This window comes from Mastacembelus armatus, chromosome 3 (assembly GCF_900324485.2).
Source record: "Mastacembelus armatus chromosome 3, fMasArm1.2, whole genome shotgun sequence".
Taxonomy (NCBI): Eukaryota; Metazoa; Chordata; class Actinopteri; order Synbranchiformes; family Mastacembelidae; genus Mastacembelus; species Mastacembelus armatus.
In genome coordinates, this window is record NC_046635.1 from 4,704,271 (window position 1) to 4,724,955 (window position 20,685).

The 20,685-nt window shown below is 41.0% G+C and overlaps 1 protein-coding gene across 1 annotated transcript; it reads left to right on the forward strand.

The window, feature by feature from the left end:
* Positions 1 to 2,315: 2,315 nt before the first annotated feature.
* rnf128a (ring finger protein 128a) lies at positions 2,316 to 4,907 on the forward strand. Its single transcript, XM_026319704.1, has one exon. It carries the CDS (start codon positions 2,755 to 2,757, stop codon positions 3,838 to 3,840), a length of 1,086 nt encoding a protein of 361 aa, XP_026175489.1. The 5' UTR covers positions 2,316 to 2,754; the 3' UTR covers positions 3,841 to 4,907.
* The last annotated feature ends 15,778 nt before the right edge of the window (positions 4,908 to 20,685 follow it).

Here is a 20,685-nt window from a genome sequence, read left to right on the forward strand (position 1 = left end):
AAAAAAACTTGTTCTACTCATAAAATATGTATACCCTTAACATTAAATGTATCTAAATGCTATGTCATTGACCTTTGGGTGGCCTCCACATGGGGTGCTTACTTTTTGAAAGTTCCTGCACCCTAATCTATGATTGGACAGTTGAGATATCATATGACTTTGATCACATGACATCACAGCTTGCAGTAACCCCTCCAATTACATTGACTTTCATTTATTTCAGGAGGCATTAGAGCGAAGTGTCTCACATTAGGCCAATTCACCGTATAGTTTCTATCACTTTATGTGTAATGTCCCCACAACTGAACATGTGATTAGTCAGTGTCTCTGTTCCAAATACAGACTGCACTCTCCACGCTGCACTCCGAGTGTCGGGCTAGTTTGGACATGCCCCAAGTTTCCCCCAAACTGATAGACCGGAGGACATGTGGGCTCAGGGGACATTTCAGACCCTGCGCCCTCAGGAGACATTTACCTGACGCACAGTGGATTTTCAAACTGCGGAAACAAACCAGCCCAACAAGTGGTGAGTCGCTTTGCTTATTTATTTATTTATTTTTCAATGAGCCGGTACCGGCACTAAACAGTGAGGGCTGAGTGTGTTTAACTCAGTCCAGACAACATGAAGATTGTATTATCATCAGGTATGGGTGGCGTTTTTATGGCGTTGTGCTCGCAATCAGCCAAACTATGCTGCACATGGTTTTCTTGATGTCATGGGTGACAGTGATTTAAAGCGAGTAAACGTTAGACCCCAATGCTCAGGAGTAGGTAGAGGTAATAGTTTAGAGGGCAATGATGGGGTCAAGGTAAGAATCATAAGACATGACTGGTTGGGGTTAGTGAGGTTCAGATTAAGGTAAGAGGAAACATTCCCTGGGTGACAGACCTTACTTCACCCACAGTTTGCACCAGAGTGTTGGGGTCCAACAGTAACCCAGTAAAGAGCTTTTATTAGTCATGTAATGGACAGCAGTGAGTATTTGGCGCCCCCGTGTGGTGTAACGACAATGTGAGCCACCTGGTGGTTTGACTGCCTTTTACTTTACGGAAACTGAAATGCTTAACTGGGTGTGACTGTCCTGGATGTCACGGAGCTTCACAGTGTTTGGTATCAAACATAGATAAGCTATTATAAAACCATGATCAAGCTTAATAAATAACACATGGAAAGGTCAGCCAAAGAAATAGTCACTATAGAAAAGAAACTGAAATAACTTCACAACAGAATTCCAGCACATTTTAGTTCAAAATAACGTCTTTCTTAAGTTTATTTTATTTGTGTATTTTACAATCAGCCCTTGCTCCAAATGTCAATATTTCGACTTTTCAGTACTGGGTGCAGTACAACTTTTAAAATCTGCTGGATTAATTAATAATCTTGTGGTTATGTTTCTGTCTGTTTTACACATAAGATTATGTGTATTGTATCAGCTCTTATGTACAAGGTCCAATGTGTTTAGGCCTGGATTTCTGATCTGACCCTCACTTAGTGCAGCAGCTTATTGTTGTAGACCAGACCCGTAGCCTACCAGTAGATGGCAGTGCTCTAGCAGGAAGTTACTTTGGAAATACAGTTGACACAATAAAGTGTGTTATGAAGAAAACAAAACATTTCTCCTCTTCAGTTCATTTGATTATTATATGTATTCCCATTGTGCTTTGCTTTTTTGCTGCATCTCTGTCATTATTGAAGTTTCAGGAACTTAAGAGTCATAGCAGCACCATTGTTCCTGTTATCATGACCTGTACTAAGAATAAATACCAGGCTTCTTTTATTTACAGATTTTTGTCCCAGTGAGATAAATTATTTAATAGCATGTTCCACAGAGGACCGTGTACTGCAGCTTGTGTGTGTTTGAGAACTAAGGTAATATAGCAGCTTGGCAAAAACCTCCCCATCTCATTTGTCACTGGAAGCCTGTGTGTGTGTGTGTGTGTGTGTGTGTGTGTGTGTGTGTGTGTGTGTGTGTGTGTGTGTGTGTGTGTTTTCACCTGTGTGTAAGAAGATACAATGGAAACTTGTCAATGTCCTGTTCCATCTCATTTGATAGAGCTCTGCCTGCTGTGTGGATTCAAACTCTTTGAAGTGTCCAGCAGACACAGAGGAAACCTTTATTATATGAATGTGTGCACAGCCTGTGTGATTTAGGGGACATTTCAAATATAGCTCTATATGTTGGTCTACATCTTTGGTGAAGTCAAACCTTTTCTCTTTCATAGCAAAGGCAGAGAGGAAAAACACTTGACAGTTTGAGTTTCACAACAGTGACCTCACTAAGAAAATAGAGGAAGGAATCGAGTCAGACCCGAAAAACTGGATGAGTTGCTTTATTCGTTGCAGGCGGTCGGCAGCTTTTATTTGTTTCACTGCACTGCTCTGTTCCATGGCCTATGTCAACAAAATTATCCTTATCATCTGCTCATATTGCCTTCGCTTCTCATAAGCTCTTCCTTGGCTCTGGAAACAGCACAGTGTTATGTGTACTTCAACTTGTTGAATACCAGCACCCTGCCCTCTGTGTGGAGTGCTCAGTGTTCAAGGTTCAGGAAGATAACAAGTGGTGAGTGGCTGACGCATAGCTCGTGTTATGTTACCAAACGTTGATATCAGGTTACTGGAGACAGCAGGCTGGCTGAAACTGTAGCTGCCTTCAAATCGCTGTGGCTCGAACAAACCAGAAACTGGGACTAACAAAGGAGTTTTAAAGAAGCCAACAAAGGGATTCTTTTTGTTTTAGGAAGAGCGTTACCATGGGTAAGAAGACACAACACTGCCTGCTGCTTTCGCTGTGTTTGTCAGGGCTTGTTCACTGTTCAGCTGCCTTGGTGATTTGGACAGCCGTTGTTGAAATAAACTATGTTAACAGTAACAATGACACAGTGGACAAATATTGTGAGTGTGGGGTGTATGGTCGGAGCTCTCCCCTGGAGAAAGCCGTAGGCATTGTTACGCTTCCCAAGGGAGACCCCAAAGGCTGTGGCCCAGACCCTGTTTATAACCGCAATTCCAGCTCACCACCCTGGATAGCTCTTGTTAAAAGGGGCAACTGTACCTTCACTGAAAAGATCAATGGTGCCAAACGTCAAGGAGCTTCTGGAGTCGTGGTGTATAATGTGGATGGCAGTGGGAACAGCACCACTCATATGGTACACTCAGATGCAGATGGTATTGTGGCTATCATGATCGGCAACACTCTGGGCACGGAGATTGTCAAGCTGATGAAGAATGGGACAGATGTTCTTATGATTATTGATTTAGGCAGCCCACATGGACCCTGGATGGACACCTACTGGCTTTACTTCCTGTCCATCGCCTTCTTCATTGTGACAGCAGCTTCTATCGTGTACTTTGTGTTTATCTCTGCACATCGTCTCTATAATCTGGGTGTGCATAGGCGCGCTGAGAGGAGGATGAAATCGGAGGCTAAGAGGGCAATTGGACGTTTGCAAGTACGCACACTGAAGAGAGGGGATGAGGAAACTACCTCTGATTCCCACATGTGCGCTGTGTGTATTGAGTCCTACAAAGCAGGTGAAGTGGTAACAGTCCTAACCTGTGACCACATTTTTCACAAAGTCTGCATTGAGCCCTGGCTGCTGGAGAGGAGAACCTGCCCTATGTGTAAGTGTGACATCCTGAAGGCTCTGGGGGTTGAAGAGGAGATAAAAGAGAGCATTCCTGTTGAATCACCACCAGATGTCACTGTGATCACAGTCGCAGGAGAACACATGTACGAAGTCCCACTGACTGACCCGGGGAGCCTTGACCCAGAGAGACATCAGCATCGCTATGACAACAGGGCCTTTGAGGGAGACTCAGAGGCTGCGAGAGGATGAACAACAGCAACGAAAACCAAACAGCTGCTAACAAGGACACAGTCAAATTCCCTGTTTGAATAGATGTTTTTCTGGGAATCACTGGACCAGCGCAATGGAATAACATTATAGTCTTCCAGCAGAAGCAATATTCATCTTGTAATGCAGACATGCTAAAATAGATTTTCAGAAAAATATTTCCAATAATCTCAATACTTAATGAACCTGTAATTAGCTTGGACTTCATTGTTTGTTCTTATTGTCTGTGTTGGTGCAAGGGTTTGCTCAGGAAGTTACCTTACATGGTTAAAATAGAGCCTGAATACCAAGTAGTCATGGAGTGATGCCAGTGTCAAATTTCTGTTTTGCATAGTGAACACACCAGCTAAAACAGGTTAGGGAGGAAGTGCAACAGAGCTTTTGAATATATGTTGAAATCAAGGCCGTAACGTCCTTCCACAAAAAGTGCTTATATGCTTATATTGTCTTTTAATCTGGCAATGCAATATATGTCCCAGGAACTGTACATGTACTGCTATGCTTGCAAAAGATGTTATCTTGACTATTCGATAGGAAAAATTATATTTATGTGTACCAGATTTAAAATTACATTGACTGATTTATCAGTTACAAAGTTATTTTTATTGGTATAAAAGTAATATATAAGCTAAGGGCGTTTCCTTTGTTTAACAACTGATTTTCATGTACAAGCACAAATTTGTGTTCCTAAAAAGGGCTTCCAGGTTTTTCTGATGATTATTGATTATTGATTATTTGATCCCTGCGGTCTACCTCTGAACATTCACATGGTTAAATTTTGGAACATTTTAAAGATTTCTGAAATTCCAAGATTAAGTGTGTCCTTCAGTAAATGATAAGGAATTGTCTCATTTCTTTGAGGATGTGTGCTGATTGTGGTACTTAATATACTGTATATCCTATACTGAATCAGTTTGACTACTGTTTTACGGATTCCAGGAGTCTTACGTTTTTCTGTAAACAATCAATGCTATCTGCTAGATGAAATCACATTGATGCTTATCAGAATGTAATAAATCCCTCAGAATGAGGCCAATTTTATGAGCTTATGTTTTTGTAACAATAGTGTTTTTTGTTTTTTTTGTTTTTTTGTTTTTTTTTGGTTGAATGTGTGCAGGGCGAATACATAAGTGTGTGAGTGTGCAGGTGTGGTTCTCTCCATCAGGCAGGTCTATGTGTAGCTAAGTAGTGTCTCGGAGTTATGGTCTTATTTCCAATGACTGCTGGAGAGGAATGAAACTGTAATTACCTCTGCACAGGTGGGAGCTGATCTGCACACACCTTGAGCTTTAGCTGGATAATCATGGCATCACATGCACAAGGGCCTGACTGAGCAAGCAGAGAAATGCAGCTGTATGGCAATGGAATAGAAATATTATTTTTTACAATTTCTTTCTTTGCGTTTTAGGAGTACATCTGCAGTACAGTCAGAAATGACACTGCAATAATTCTTTGGAATTTTGCAACTCTGTCATGTGTTTGAGTCACTCAGGAATTTGTAACATTGTAAATTGATTTTTTTTTTTTTCTCCAGTCAATGGTTCCCAATCATTTTGTCTTGTGGTTTTTTTCCCTCTGATTGTTGCATTTGATCTGTTTTAGTCTGATGGCCTGAAGAGGTAAAACTCTTAATATTTCATAAAGAGAGAAGGTAAAGTATAAAAGCATAAGTTGTCCAACAACTATTTAATGAATTTTTAAAAACTGACTGTTTGAGAGGTAGGAACCACTGGTGTAGTGAGCCACGTCTCCTTACTTATACATGAAGCATAACATCATTTAGAATCAAATGTAAGATTTTTAACATTAACTTCTTTGCCTCGGGCCATTGCCTTCAGTTTATCTACATCTGAGGCCCCTGTGGTCAATGGCTCCTAGACAATGACTCTGCAGATATACTTGGCAGTCCATACTTATTTCCTGCTAACTTACAATAATGTCTGATAATCAAAAACTCTCTTGTTGCCCAAGGGCTGACCCTTGTACCATGTGAGTACATTTTTATAAGGCAGTGAGAATAGTTGATGTGGGTGTGGAGGATACAGAGCAGCCGAAAGGAAAAGAAGATGATGTGTGATGAGGTCAAGGTATGTGAGAGGTGAAAGATGCAGTTGCTAGAGCAGGCAGAAGCCAAGGGCAGACGTTTTAGGTGAAAGCAGCACAATCCAGCGCCCTGTGCATGAGCTGGGTCTTTCCTCTCATGGTGTTCCCTCTCCCCTCAAAAGCAGCAAGTACTGGATTCCAGGCCATGGCTGTGAGCTCAGCATTCATAGGTCAGATGGTTATAATGGTATCACAGCAAGACAAAGAATCAATACTGAGCTAACTGGCCAGGCTGGGAACAACTGGCAAACCCTGGGTTAGAGGCACGCTCGGCACAGCGGTGGTGCTCGTCTGATTTATTGCTGCTGTTAAAGAGAAAATTGAGTCAGAAGGTTTTCATTTAATGGCATACTAGTCTGTGGCTGTACTCTAATACCACACTTGACCTTCAGCTCTAGATAGAAATCAAACACTGGAATTAACTACTGTAGTGGCCAGAGAACTTATCTGCTCCTATACGGTCTAATCACAGTAAATATCTCATGTTTTCCATGGCGGTGAATAAACCTGACTGGAGCCTTGGGACTGATTTTAAAAAAAAAAAAATAAACGAAATAGGGCTATGTTTCTGGTTAAATAAACAGGAAGACATTCCTTTAAGTGCAAGCCTTAGGCCTGTGGACCTTGCTGTGTCTCAGTTTGTCCCTGTGAATGTTTATGACAGCCCTGCAACACCACCTAGTGGAGGAAACTGCTACTCACAACGAATTTCAATTCAATTCCAGCAAAGGTAAAAACTGCATGGCCTGAAAGCTGGTCTCATCTTTTTATTTTTGGTCTTCAGGTACCAGAGAAATTTCTTGCTTGAGTGAAAAGTAGAGTGTGTTAAATCCCACCATAATGAAATAGAGCCTTCACTGGCTGTATACTTTAATGGCCCAGGTGAAGAGTTTTAGTGGTCGTGTTGATCTTAGGCCCCCTGTAAGTATTTATTGAGGCTACAACATTCACTTTAACACACACAGGCACACCCACACATTTGTTTTTGTCACTAGAGGATCTGTATATTGACTTGCATTCATTTCCAGGATGCTTGTCTTAACTTTAACCGAAACCACTACTTGACTAATCTTAACCTCACCCTAAACTTAAACCAAGTTGTTACAAGGAAGACAGGTCTCCACAATGTGGACCTGCCCAAAACCTGGTTTTGGGTCCCCATGTTTAGAAAAAGACAAAGGCACATGTATACACACAAATGTTTTTTATTCCCGCTGGGCCAACAAACTGGTGATGGCTAACCAACCAGACATAATAGTGGTGGACAAACAGCAGAAGAAGGCCATAGTGGTAGCTGTAGTGATCCCAAGTGACAGCAACATCAGAAAGAAGGAACATGAGAAGCTTGAGAAATACCAAGGGCTGAAAGAAGAGCTAGAAAAGATGTGGAAGGTGAAGGCAACAGTGGTCCCCGTGGTAATCGGCATCCTCGGGGCTGTGATCCCCAAACTGGGAGAGTGGCTCCAACAGATCCCAGGAACATCATCAGAGCTCTCAGTTCAGAAGAGCGCAGTGCTAGGAACAGCTAAGATACTGTGAAGAACCCTCAAACTCCCAGAGGACCTGAGATTGAGGAAGACACACACACACACACCACCCATAGGGGTGAGAAGGGAAATTTGTGTGTGTGTGTAGTCTTCTGTTGTGCTGAAGCTGCACAGCAGAAGAGAAAGCCTTTCTAATTAAATTACAGTAGTTGTTCTTGTTCCAGACTCTGAGTAATTATCTTAATGAAGGAGAGAAATTTGATTACAAAAGAGCAGTAAGAAACAAAAAAAATCCATTCAGTAAATAAAGAATTACATTTTCTTTTTTCTTCTATTTCTTACATAGACTATTAGCTCAAAAGCCCTGGTATCTATATTATCCCTCCCTTCAAATTTCTAGCATTTTATTGTCAATGATTTAGTGCAAATATTGAGAATATTACTCGGTTCCTTTTCTTCCCTCCAGTGTTCATGTCTTTTGGCCAATCAGTTAATGTTCTTAAGTGGCTCAAACTGGGCGAGACGTTTCAATGCAGCAGCATTCAGGCCCGTTTGCTGCCAATATTATCTCATCAGGAAGTGTCTACTTCAAATGAGCTGCATGTATTTACTGCAATATCACCACCACACCAGCAACTTTTTAGGTTTGTCCAGATGAGAGTACAAGCTTCTGCTTGGTGTCACCTTTTCTTTCCTCTTGTCCTTCTGACAGATCAGATAGTGCTGAGTGTACTGGACAAAGCAACTCTCATCCTGTGCCATTGTCTTTACTCCCACCCTGACCTGTTCCATCCTTTGACCTGCCGGCTCTGCTCTGTTCCTGCTGACGGACAGAAAAAGGTTGGGCAGGCTGACATGGGAGGTTGAAGGAAATAAATGGATGTAGCAAAAAACACCTTTTCCTGTCTGTCCTAGTTCCAGGGGAAGGAAGTGATGTCCCATGGTTATCTGAATCCAACACAGTAGTTCAAGAGATTGTACTCTTAGTGAAAAACTGGGCCTTTCATCTGATTTTTGTATTGCTCCTTCCAGTTTGAACTTAGCTTTGATTTTAAGTGTTGGTTTGTTCTGGTTTGCTTTAGTTGTAAAAGCCACACTAGCTGACTTCCAAACTATTAGTTAGGTAATCAAACAGAAAATGAGACTGCAACTCTTTTGATCTTATAAAATACCAAACATTTTCTGGTTCTAGTTTTTAAGGTGGCCTATGGCCATACTGTCCTGTGAGCGGCCCATCTTGGACGTTAAGCAGGGCCAGGCCTGGTTAGTATTTCTGTGATGGACTGGTGACCTGTCCAGGGTGTACCCCTGCCTTTCACCCAAAGAGAGCTGGGATAGGCTCCAGCTGATCCCTGTGACCCTAAACAGGAATAAGTGGGTATAGATAATGGATGGATGGATAGTTTTTAAGGTTTGCTGCATGTACTTGTCTTTCTGTTCTGCAAAATGTTAAAACATTTTTGACAAAGCAAATGATTTGAGAAATATAATTGTTTGAAGCAGCCCTCTTTAGATTTAATCATAATAGCTGCTGTGTCTATATTTCCTGCTGTGTGGTACGGGACACATTTATTCACATGTATTCTCTTTTGCTGCTATTCAAAACAAATTCAGATTTGGCAGATTCAAAACATTCCAAACATTTTTGCATGTTATTACCCACAAAAACATACACATCTGGGAGAGAGGGGAATCTAACCAAAGAAAGAGAAAAAACAGATGCACCAAGCGCCTCAGGAGAAACCCGCCTTTTAAACAGAAAGGGTCAGAGAAACATGTTGGCATTCACAACATATGTCTCAACAGCCAAATTGATGTCTCAGCACTGACTCTGCACCTGTGTGAGACCAGCCCTGTACTTATCAAACCAATTTGCTCAGTATAAATCCAGTCTATAGGAACCTTGTGTGGTTTTCCCATCAATAGCCCTATTTGTATATACTTCATGAAAATGATTTGTCAGCAGTCCTCAGTCTCAACAATTGAGCTGTGTACCATCATGCACTGGAAACATATCCTCTTGTCTCACTCTGAATGTTGATGGCCTGAGGCAAGGTTTCAACCAAAGTTTCCTCCTGGAAGAAACTGCCACTCAGCACAGTTTGACAACACAAATCAATGATCAAGCTGCTTTTCATCACCTCCTGCCATTTTCTGTAATTTTATTCATGCACATCTTACTGGAGGCTCACTTTTCAGAAATGTCAATAGTTTGTGATAGCGGGCATTTGTTTGTGTGTGAGTGTGCGTGTGTGTTTGTGTGGTGCACACTGTCCCAGCAGTCCATCCATCCAGTCTGATTAACTCCTCGTGTGTCCTGTGGCCTGCCGCGATTAATTAATGACCCATTTGCTTAATTGCAAAGAGCTAGCAGGACACAGAGAAATGCAAAAGAGGCATTACGTGGTGACTGGAGGGGGTGATGTTTGTGTTACAGTTTCGGTGTAAGGGAGAGGGCAGGTGAGATGGAGCTGAGAAAAACAAAAATACTAATATTTGTCAGCTGAAAAATGTATTGTGCACAAGTCCCAGGATGTTCATGGCAGACAGGCTACAGGCTGCTGTGTTTTTCTATCCCATTGTGAAAGTGTGTGTCTCCATCCATTGTCATTGTAGCTGTATAGCTGACTTAAGCAACACAACAGAAGCTTCAGATGCTTCTCTCTTTCTGAACCATTGTGCTGATTGTACTTTCCTGAATGTAGCACACATTGTTAGAATTGACCTGTTCACTCTGACCATCTGTCACAGGCCAGCCTGTGTTTTCCTACACAGTGTGTCTACAAGCTGTAGCTGGCATTTGGTTCACTCATAAAATTCACTTGAAGGTTTGTCCCAATTTTTGTAGCTCAAGGGTCAGTGCTAGGACATGTTCAGCTTCAGTTGCAATTAAAATTTGAGTGAGTTTGATGTAGATAAAATGATACTGAGCCTTTATTATGAACAAGAATTAGTTTTTCCTTTTTGCACTTATGTAATATTTGTAGATATATTTTGAGAGAATAATAAGATGAATGCAAGAGTAAATACGAGCATATACTATTTTCTTTAAATAAGAGTTAGATGTGAAATTAGTGTATGTGTTTGCATTGTCTGCATAGTGCACAGCAGACTTATGAGGTACATTTTTACTTGCTGCCTTGTTTTATGAATGACACAGTACAGCGTAAATCACTATGACATCCTGACGCTATGAACAGTGCAGTACTACTAGGCAGCGTTGTAAAACAGTCTCCCGCAGTCTGTTTCCTAGTTCATATGTACGCCTCCCATCTGTTTTATTCTCTATCAGCCATGTGCTTTCTTCAGCAATATCATGTTTCTCTGCATTTATATTCATAGCAAACCACCATGCCAAGGTAGGTTATGTCCACTGGCTTAAGTTGACACATACAGCAGATGCTTTCATATGGTGAAATAACATAGAAGGTGGATGGAAAAGAGAGCAAGAAGGGGGATGTTGCTGGGGGAAGGAATGGAAGAAGGCAGCAGCACTGGATGAATCTAGAGGAAAAGTCAGCATAGAATGATAATTCATATCTTCTGGACAGGACTGTCTCCACAGTAGGCGATATTTTGTTTAACTATATGTACGAGACCATCATATAGCTGCTCTTTTATCAAAGCCTGAAAATTCATACCCCAAAACTCAGTTTTATTTTAGTAACGCACACAGTGTTTACAATGAGGTGTCGTCCTGGCAGGCGTCTGTTTTATATAGAAGTTCAGCTCATGTTTTTAATCACATCTGTGTGATATATTTTTAGGTTTGGCCTCATCTCTTGTTTATGGAAACATTATATGGCTGGTGTCTTTTGACCTTAACATTTATGAAGTGCAGTGCATTTTATACACACTAGCAACTACAGTACTGTCAGATAAGCAACAGGCCGGAAATTCAGGTGTGAGATAAGGTCCTGATTGTGTGACTCTAGGTGTGACTTTTCAGTTTCAAAGTTGTGTGCAAAAATTCAATTAACAGTACGAATCATTTGACAAGTGAAGAGTGTACAGACGTGTATAAATGCAGTTGACCTTTGTTTTAAGTTTGTGAGTTTTCAAATGACGGAGTATGCAATGTACTGTATATAAAGTTGGTTTAAAGGCTGCAGTACAAGTCAGGAAGGACACATCTGTTTTTAAAGCTTTATTTTTCTAGGATATGTCCTAAGAGGACCCTTCTTTTTGCCACTATCATCACAGTATCAGGAGCAGTCAGAGAGCTTCAGGGCTAGCCAGAGGGGCTTTGGCTTGTCAAGTATCTTTAGCTCCATTCTGGACAGATACATGTGTGTACAAAAACCATAACAAATGAATTTGTGAGCATAAGCATAATGAGCTGTTGTTTCATGTCATATATTTGTTATGTATTAACCAATTCAACTCAATGTTAAGGCTGCTTGTATCTCTTTATTTCTTGTTGGCAAGTGCTTGCAGTGTATTTTCTTTTGTAAGAAAACAAAAGTTGTTATTGTTGCTAGAGGAGAATAGCAGGCTTTGTCTTGACTTTCTATATGTGCAGGCATGAGTTACATCCGAGTGAAGCTTCCTTTGTCCAAGCAATGGGATAGCTGTTGTGTGGCTGAAGCCTGAGCAGGGGGAGGGATGTGGAGCTAGAGCTGGGAAACAGATATGAGTCCCTGGCTTTCAGGTAGGGCTATCTGGAACACTGTGTGATGTTACATAAACAAAGAGGATCTTGGCCTCAGGCTGGAGGAAAATTATCATGCTGATGAAAGTCAAAGAGGGAATCACTTGACAAAGTTTGTTTGTGTTCACTTTCTCTAAACCGCAGCTCTGGCTCTTTCTGAGATTTTGTGGTCTAGACTGAGCTGGGATTTGTGGTTTAGGTGAGCCTATAGGATATCAGGAACATGATGCAATGAATTCTTGGAGCCAGTGGCACCATTTCCCAATAAGGTACTAACTAATGCATTTACTAATAGCGAATAATTTATGGACTTGTTGTCCTTTTTATTAATTGTCCAATAAGTTAATGTTAATTAAAACAATGTTTGACATGCCAGATTGTTTAAAAAAAAAAGAAAGAAAAGAAATTGTTGGCAAACATCTCAATCACAATTTATTTATTAACAATGGCTCAGGCTGTATATTTATTCTGTAGATCTGAGAGTGTATCAGTCTTCTCTTGTCACTCTATCAGAGAGCAAATCATTTCATGCTAGGGGACAAAAAAGCACCAATTAAAGGTTTTTACAATCTCCAATCTGTTTTACAATCTATTTATTAATCCTTAAGAAGTTTTATAATTATTACAAAGAGTGTTTTATTAGAAAGCAATGCTGACCTTGTATGGACATGCACAGCATGGACACAGATAAACATCCACACCCACACATTTTCCTTCTTTTTCTGATCCTCCTTGTAAATAAATGTAATTTACAACCACTGAGCAGAATGGTCCCTTAGAGTTCAAGCATGGCAAACTCAACTAAATCAAGTTTGAATACAACTACAGCTCTACAAGCAGGTTGGTCTTTGAGGAAATGCTTAGAATACAGGATCAATGAGAGGGGACAAATGAGAGAGAGAAAGATATATGATTTATCAGAGGGGGAGGGTTACGCTTCCTACCTACACACACACACACACACACACACACACACACACACACACACACACACATACTATGCTGACTCTTATCTACAGCCTGAGGGAGTCATTCAGAGTGAGCAAGGTCCCCCGCACAGAAATAGTCACCATGGCTCTCCATGCCTCCTGATTACTGCTTTAGATCTCAGCAGGTGAAGGACAATATTGTTCAGGCATTGGATGGGAAACCTAGCTCCTATCCCACAGTCACACCTCACATTTGCATTTTTGTTTTTGTTTTTTTTTTTTGCCTCCTGTTCATACCTCTATCTTTCAGCACTAAAATCCCCTGGGGTAATATACGTTGATTCATTATGCATATTATAGCTTGGAAACTTTTTCCTGGGCGATTTATATTTTTTGATCAGCTTTGTGTCTGTGTCTGTGTCTGTGTCTGTGTCTGTGTCTGTGTCTGTGTCTGTGTCTGTGTCTGTGTCTGTGTCTGTGTCTGTGTCTGTGCGCGCGTGCAACTGTTTGGGACTGGTCATGTGAAGTGACGTGTAACACTTGTAACTGTAGGCTATGATGGGATATTTTCTTTGTGAGTGACTGGACACTTTCTTTGGCCTTTTATTTTCTTTCCCTTTGAGTCAGATTGCCTGTATCTCCAATGTATTGTGTGTTTGTATGAGAGTGTATGACTTCTGTGTGTGTCTTTGTGTCTTTGGAGGGATAAAAATGGGCCTGTCAGAAGTGACTGATCAGACTAATCAGGGGGAACACAGAAGACAGCAGGATTAAGACACACTGGAGAGAGAAAGCCCAAATATAGCTGGGGTCAACACGCACCTCATGCTAGAGTGTGTGTGTGTGTGTGTGTCTGTTGGCACTGTGGACCCAGTCTTGTGATGTCCCATGATAGGCCCTTTTTCAATTTAATTGCTATACAGTGTTATGACAAGGGAGTCTCCGATAATCCATCACCAGTTTCACTGAACCTTTTTTTTTTTTTTTTTTTTTGTGAGGAGTCCTGTCAGGTGGGAGTTACAAACACGCACACCTACCTACAAATCAACAGCAGCGATTACACTGACATCCAGTATTATCTACCTTTTCACTTGGACAACCCTTTTGATCGCCCTGTCAGTTCACAAACAAGCAGCATTTTCAAAGACGAGCCATTTTACCAGCAGATGTTTTTGGCATTAACAGGTAAGCAGAATGAGCTGTTTTTGAATAAAGTTTGACAAGTTGTTTACCTCCCATAACAATCAACCCACTTAACATAAATGAACCTCATGAGCTTAAACAGATAGATCATCAGCAGAGGAGACAACAACTCATGTTTATCTCCTTCATTTATCCATTTAGTTATCCAATCACTGATAAACGTACATTCTCGCACTCATTTGCTCTGACAAATATTGATGTTGCTTTGGTTTGTAATGTGTAGGGATAAAAACAATCATCAATATTAATAGCCACTCTATTCAGAGATAATGGTCACATTCATTATCATCCATTAATGTTTGTTTACCTAATGTGATTGGACTATAACCTCCACAAAGGCATATCATGCACTCCTCAACATTGTTTATATGAGGAATCCTAAATTGTGGAAGCTAATTGAATTGAAAGTCGGATACACCCTGTGAAAGTAAGTAATATTAGCTGCTGTTTCCAATCAGTAGCATGCAACAGATATTCTCCAGACATTGCCAGGACTAACCTTTATCATATTTCACATCATGTTATCATTCACCTCATTACATTCCAATCAGACTTACACAGCCTTTCCAAACGGTGTGAATCCAATTTTTCTTCCACCTACCCAATCACCCAGTGATTTTTTTTTTTTTTTTTCATTTGTCTCTTTCTTATCCTTGTCGCTCATGTTCCTCCCTCTCTTCATCTCTCTCGGCTGTCTCTCTAGAGCTGCTCTAATTAAACACGGGGTCGGTGGTGGTACAGAGTCTTCCAGCCGAGCAGAGGAGAAAGGCTCTAATTCCAGCTCTCAGGATGGAACTCTGACACACAATGGCCCTGCCATCCTCTGTGCCCCCCACAGATTCCCAACTGAAAGCTCTCTCCTCAGGCAGCTTTTTAATAGGCCTCCCCTCATCCAACACACACACATAGCACACATAAAAACAGACATGCATAAGCACACGCAAGCACACGTCCACCTAGGCTGCAACACACGTGTACACAGTGCACACAGACACACACAAACCATTGACCCCCTGTGTGTGTCTGTCATTTGTGCTGCAGCTCACACTGCTTTGGGTTTTTTGAAGTGCTCCTAAGGCCAGACGACAGTCTTTTTACTTTTTACATCATGCAGAGGTGCAGCCGCTAAGCTATTCCTACTACTCTGACTAGCCAGTATTGTAAACGCAGCACTCAAGGGCAACTGTCTGTGACTAAAGGTTCTTGGCCATTTTCCCCACATGATGTAGATTTTAAAAGCACTTCATCCATGAAGATTTAGCATGAAAAAGTATTGTGAAAGCAGCCACTTCCAACTGGACATAGGTTCCCTGTACTGAAATTGGATTTAGATCTCACATTTCAGAAAGAAAAGTAAACCACAATATCTTTTAAAAAATCTAAATTCTGGTCACTGAGGAACAATTATATACCATTGTTTGTTATTTAAAAGAAAACCCAGCAGTGCTCCTTTTATTATCAGTAATTATAAAAGAATTATGAAAGGTATTATATATATTATAAAAATACCCAAAATATTCCTCTGAGCCAATACCTCCGTATTTGTCCAAAAAAAAATATGAAAAACATAAATGAGCTATAATATAGATATAATATAGATATATATAGATATAAGATATAGATATAAGATATAATCGCACTGGGTTGCATAGTGGGGCAGTGGTTGAATCCCATTCAACCCGGGGCCTTTCTGTGTAGGTTTTCTCCAGGTACTCCTTGCTTGTCCCACAGTTCAAAGACATGCAGTTTGGGGTTAGGTTAACTGGCGACTCTAAATTTCCTTGAGGTGTGAATGTCAGTGTTTGTCTCTCTAAGTGTCAACCCTGTGATAGACTGGTAGTGTGTCTTGGGTGTACCCTGTCTCTCACAGGACTATATAGTAGAGAGAAGCGATGAAATGGCAATATGAATGGCTTAATTCTTCTTCCGTACATGAATACTAATTTATTCGTTTCATTTGTTCATGGTTAGTACAGTTGGCTTATGGCTTAGTGCCACAAACAGATAAACTTTTCTTCCCAATAAAATGCCTTGTTATCCTTTAAGGGTTACTATAATTCTTTTGGGTGTGTTCTTAAATATAACTTGGCTATGGAAATGACTGAAGTCTTCATGTAGGTTATGTGTGGGTATGTGCTGTGTGCTGTATGGTATGGGGGTGGTGCTAAGCTGTATCCTCAGAGTCCAGGGTATTGGATTACTGTTGATGTGTTTTTGCCCTGAATGATAATTCTGCCTTTTGGAAAGACTAGGGGTTGTTGTGCAACATCTTGGCACTCAGCTCTTCCCTCCTTTTTGTGCCATCTTTTCCCCTCTGTTGCTCTCTGTCCTCACGCCTCTTTTTCCTTCCAGCTACCCTTCTTCAATTCTTCACTCTCTCTGAGACTGGAGATGTGTCTTAACAACACAAAGAGGCAGGGTTCAATCAGAAAGAGTGAGAGAGCTCATCTGCTCAGTGTGATCCCCATTACATATTGATCTGGGCTCTCTGTAGGACAGCCAGAGCATGTTTATGTTTGTATCTATATAGATGAAAATGTGAAAAACAACAGGGGGAAGTTGTTTTTTCGATGTTGGCCTTTGTGTGTTGATCTGAGTTCTTCTCATTGATAAACAAGGTGGGCTGGGAGGTGACTGTGGAGTATAGGCAGAAAATGAAGCAGCCGATACAGCAGCCTGCTTGTGAAATCTCTCTGTGCTGATGTGTATAGACTATAAGCCCATTGATCTGTAGGGAGAATTAATTTGCTCTGGCACTAATGCAGGGAGAGCTAACTTCATGTTGTTAGCCAACGTCAGGTCCAAGCTATGTTCAATTAAGCTGGGTAACAAAGGCAGAGTGCAGCACTTACAACTGCACCCTAATCCAATCCATGGGATACAGTTGTAGCTTGGTATTTTTATTTTCCCCCTGTCTCTCTGCAGGTGTGCTCTCATCAGTAATTTTTGTCTGATTTTATAATTCAGATCTGGACTGCAATTATCTCGGTTAAGAAATATTGCTGCGCATGGCGTAAGCTTTTTATCATTATTACAGCATCCTGCTCATTCAACTGAAGAATTTGCCTGAGGGTAAGTCTACACTACAGCGTATTTATGTGTCTTTGTATGTGTTTGTGCATCAGGGGCTTTTCCAGGATCTGGGTTTCGCAGGTTATGAGGGTCTTGTCAACTGCAATGTGCATGTTCTCTTCAGCCCTCGGGGATAGGGTGTGTATGTCGAGGTGTGTCTCAAGGTGCGTGTGTGGGAAGTTGCGATTTTCCCAATGACAAAGCCCCTTAATAGCAGGCTAGGCTTTAGTCATAAAGCAGTTGAGATAATCCACTGGTTTACCAACAACATTTCCAGAACACCCACGCTGTAAAGGGTTCAGAGAGGTTAAAGGACGAGGATAAAGACAGTAGAAAGAAACAAAAAGGAAGAAAGAGTTAAAAAATAAACAAAATCATGTATTGCCATCTAGAAAAAGCCAGGCATGTGTAGCTATTAGGACAATGTATTGTGATAATCCATAAACTGAAGATGTGATACCCTCACAGTGAGAGTTAGTTTACAGTCTAACTAAGTGAATGTGTCTTGATAGGCTTGCTGCAACTTGCTCTACTCACCCTCCCCTTCTCAAAAACACTCTTTACTCACACATACACACACATGGCCAGGTGAGCAGATGAAATCTGACACATAAGCACCTTTACTTCCAGGTGCTGGAACAGGGCCTGTACATCTTAAAAAACACACTGGACAGATATTAATCTCACTCTCTCCTCTTGCTCTTAGGCCTGTTCTCTATCTGTCTCTTGACTCGTCCTCTTAGATTGGCCTGGTTGATCGCCAGCCTGATGCTATGCACTCTAATACTGAATAACATATATCTAGATTTGACACCTTGTTACTTATATTTACAGATATAACTAGCCAAATATGGAACTCCAAAGTCAACATTTTACTGCACATCACACTATACTAATGTTTAATTTCATGGTACTAGGATATCTTCACAAACAATGGTAATTTATGTCACTCCATTATTATTTCCTGTTCGCTAATAGGTTCGCAGACATCTGTTACAGCTGATTGTTTATATCTGGTTTGTTATATTTATTCATCAGAAGGATAATGAAGTTGGACATTTTGCATGGTTTTCTACAATATCATGCATTCCTGCTGACCATTTCCCAGACTGTTCTATGTCACTAATGCTTTGCCTGCTTATACAGTGTGAGTGAAAGTTGCAGTGATATCCATCAGAATGAATTACTATATTTTTGAGATGTGACTTGGTTTAAAGAAAAAAAAAAAAAAACAGGCATGATGGTGTTGGTGAAACTGCAAAAATGAAGGCAGCAAATTCATCAATTAAAAAGTTCACAATTTGATATTTTGAGGCAACAGTATCATATGTATCCCATTCCATATTCCTCCTTAATAACTATGCTTCATGATAAAACAGATGGCAGTGCAGATGCAGGCATAAAAAAATGGGGATCATGTCATTTTGCAGAGGTTATCTGGGAACACAGTAGTCAATCACTGCAGGGAAATCTTAGCAGCCATTATATAATATACCAATGAATTCAAATCTCTGTATCCTAGTTCTCTTCCTCCTGCCATCTCTCTGTGGTGTCAATGCAGTTGATTGTAGAGCTTGGCTGAAACTCAGTGAGAGAGAACTGGGAAAAGTCCCTGTATGTGTGTGCTCTTTTCCTCTCATTAAACTGTTTTGTTTATAGTTTATCCACCATCCAAATGTCTGTATCTATGCATAAAATCATAGGAAATACTAGTGCCTTCCTCTCTGTGCGTCCAGTCTTCATATTTCAACAATTCCTGTCTCTTCCTTGCTTTTGCCTGCCTGCCTTTTAAGTCAATGTGTGCTATTAACCAACTGTCACTGTAAGGCACATGGATTAGATTTTGATGGCTTTTCCTGACTGTGGAGGATGTACTGCAAACGTATCAAAACTTTTTTTCAATCCAAGTCTGTAAAATTTCGTCTTCTTCCCTGTCATTTAATTCCACTTTCAAATGAAGCATTACCCGGACACTGTCAGATTTTAATGTATCAGAGAGAGAGCACATGTGCTTGCTAAAGCCCACAAAGAAACCCTCTAAGCACCTTCCCATGACTGAGGCTTGTAAATGTAATTGCTGGTTTCACCTCTGGGCTTTTAAGAAGAGATGACAGGAAGGAGTACAGATGGATGATTTTCGCTCTAATCACCAGCCTTAAATTTCCAAAGAGATGCTGTGGAGAAAGCCAAAAAGTAGAGAAATGGACCAGATTACTCTCTGTGTCAGGGTGTGCTATGTGTGTCTATGTGGGTTTTTGTGTTTCAGTATTTTCTGCTTGCAAGTGATGCAGTTTCAAAGAACATTTTAATCTGTACTTTCAACTGAAGCAATTTACTTTCATCTCCCTGCATCTAGATGAGTGACCTTGCTGTGTTCTCCCTACACTTAACTAAGAGATGTGCTTTTTTAGCATCTGCTGCCTCTCTTCCTTGAGAAGTGGAAAAAACACCCACCCACCCAACACACGCACACACGTCTGCATGTCAACAAACACATGCTTTTTTTATCCAGGAACAGTTAGTGCTAGTAATGATACTAAGTGTGGCCAGGCGTATGGACAAATGAATGAAACAGCTACAGATTCACTGGCTGTGTTTGATTTGCCTCCACTAATTCAAAGAGACCATCTGATAAATTGAGAGGATGGGATGTACATCAGAATAGCAAAAGGCGCCTCTTTGTTGTTCCCCATTCCCAACCAAATCACACCCCAACCCCCAATAGAACACCCAGATGGGAGAATGTTTCCCGTGTGTGTGTGTGTGTGTGTGTGTGTGTGTGTGTGTGTGTGTGTGAGAGCGAGCGAGCGAGCGAGCGAGCGAGCCAGAGAAACAAAGTGCTGGGTTGCTAGGAGGTGTGAGTTTTCAGGAGGTCCTGCTGAAAGCAAATGAAGGAGCACTTGTGTCAACATTCTGACGGCAGCGATGAGCCACACAGCCTTGCAGCCAAATATCCAAAGGGCTACATCACCACACTGCAAAAAAGCAGGAGCCGTGCTGTCAGAGCCCTATTGCACTTTTTCTTTATGTGCAGATCAACAAGATAAAAACCCCTTCCCTTTTCTCCCTATTTGACTTGGACTTTCTGTAGATTCTGACCTGAGCTTCTGCAGAAAGTTAGCACTCCAAATGGTTATTATATATGATGGTAAAAAGTTGATGTGTTTTAAGATTTTTTGGCTATGTTTTCTTTATCTGATAGTGCTCTGTGAGCGCACATACAGGGACTGTGGTGAAGAGAGCTTTAATTTAGATCGCAACTAAGACCCTTGTTTAAACTGAGGATGATGCTGTTATGTGCTATGTGTTTTCAGACCACTAAGCCACAGTGTTGTGATGTGAAAGAATTTAGGCTGATGCATCAGCAATTATGTGTTGCCCC

Excerpts from the sequence above, each read along its gene's own strand:
- rnf128a (XM_026319704.1), top strand. The coding sequence starts at position 2,755 with ATGGGTAAGAAGACACAACACTGCCTGCTGCTTTCGCTGTGTTTGTCA.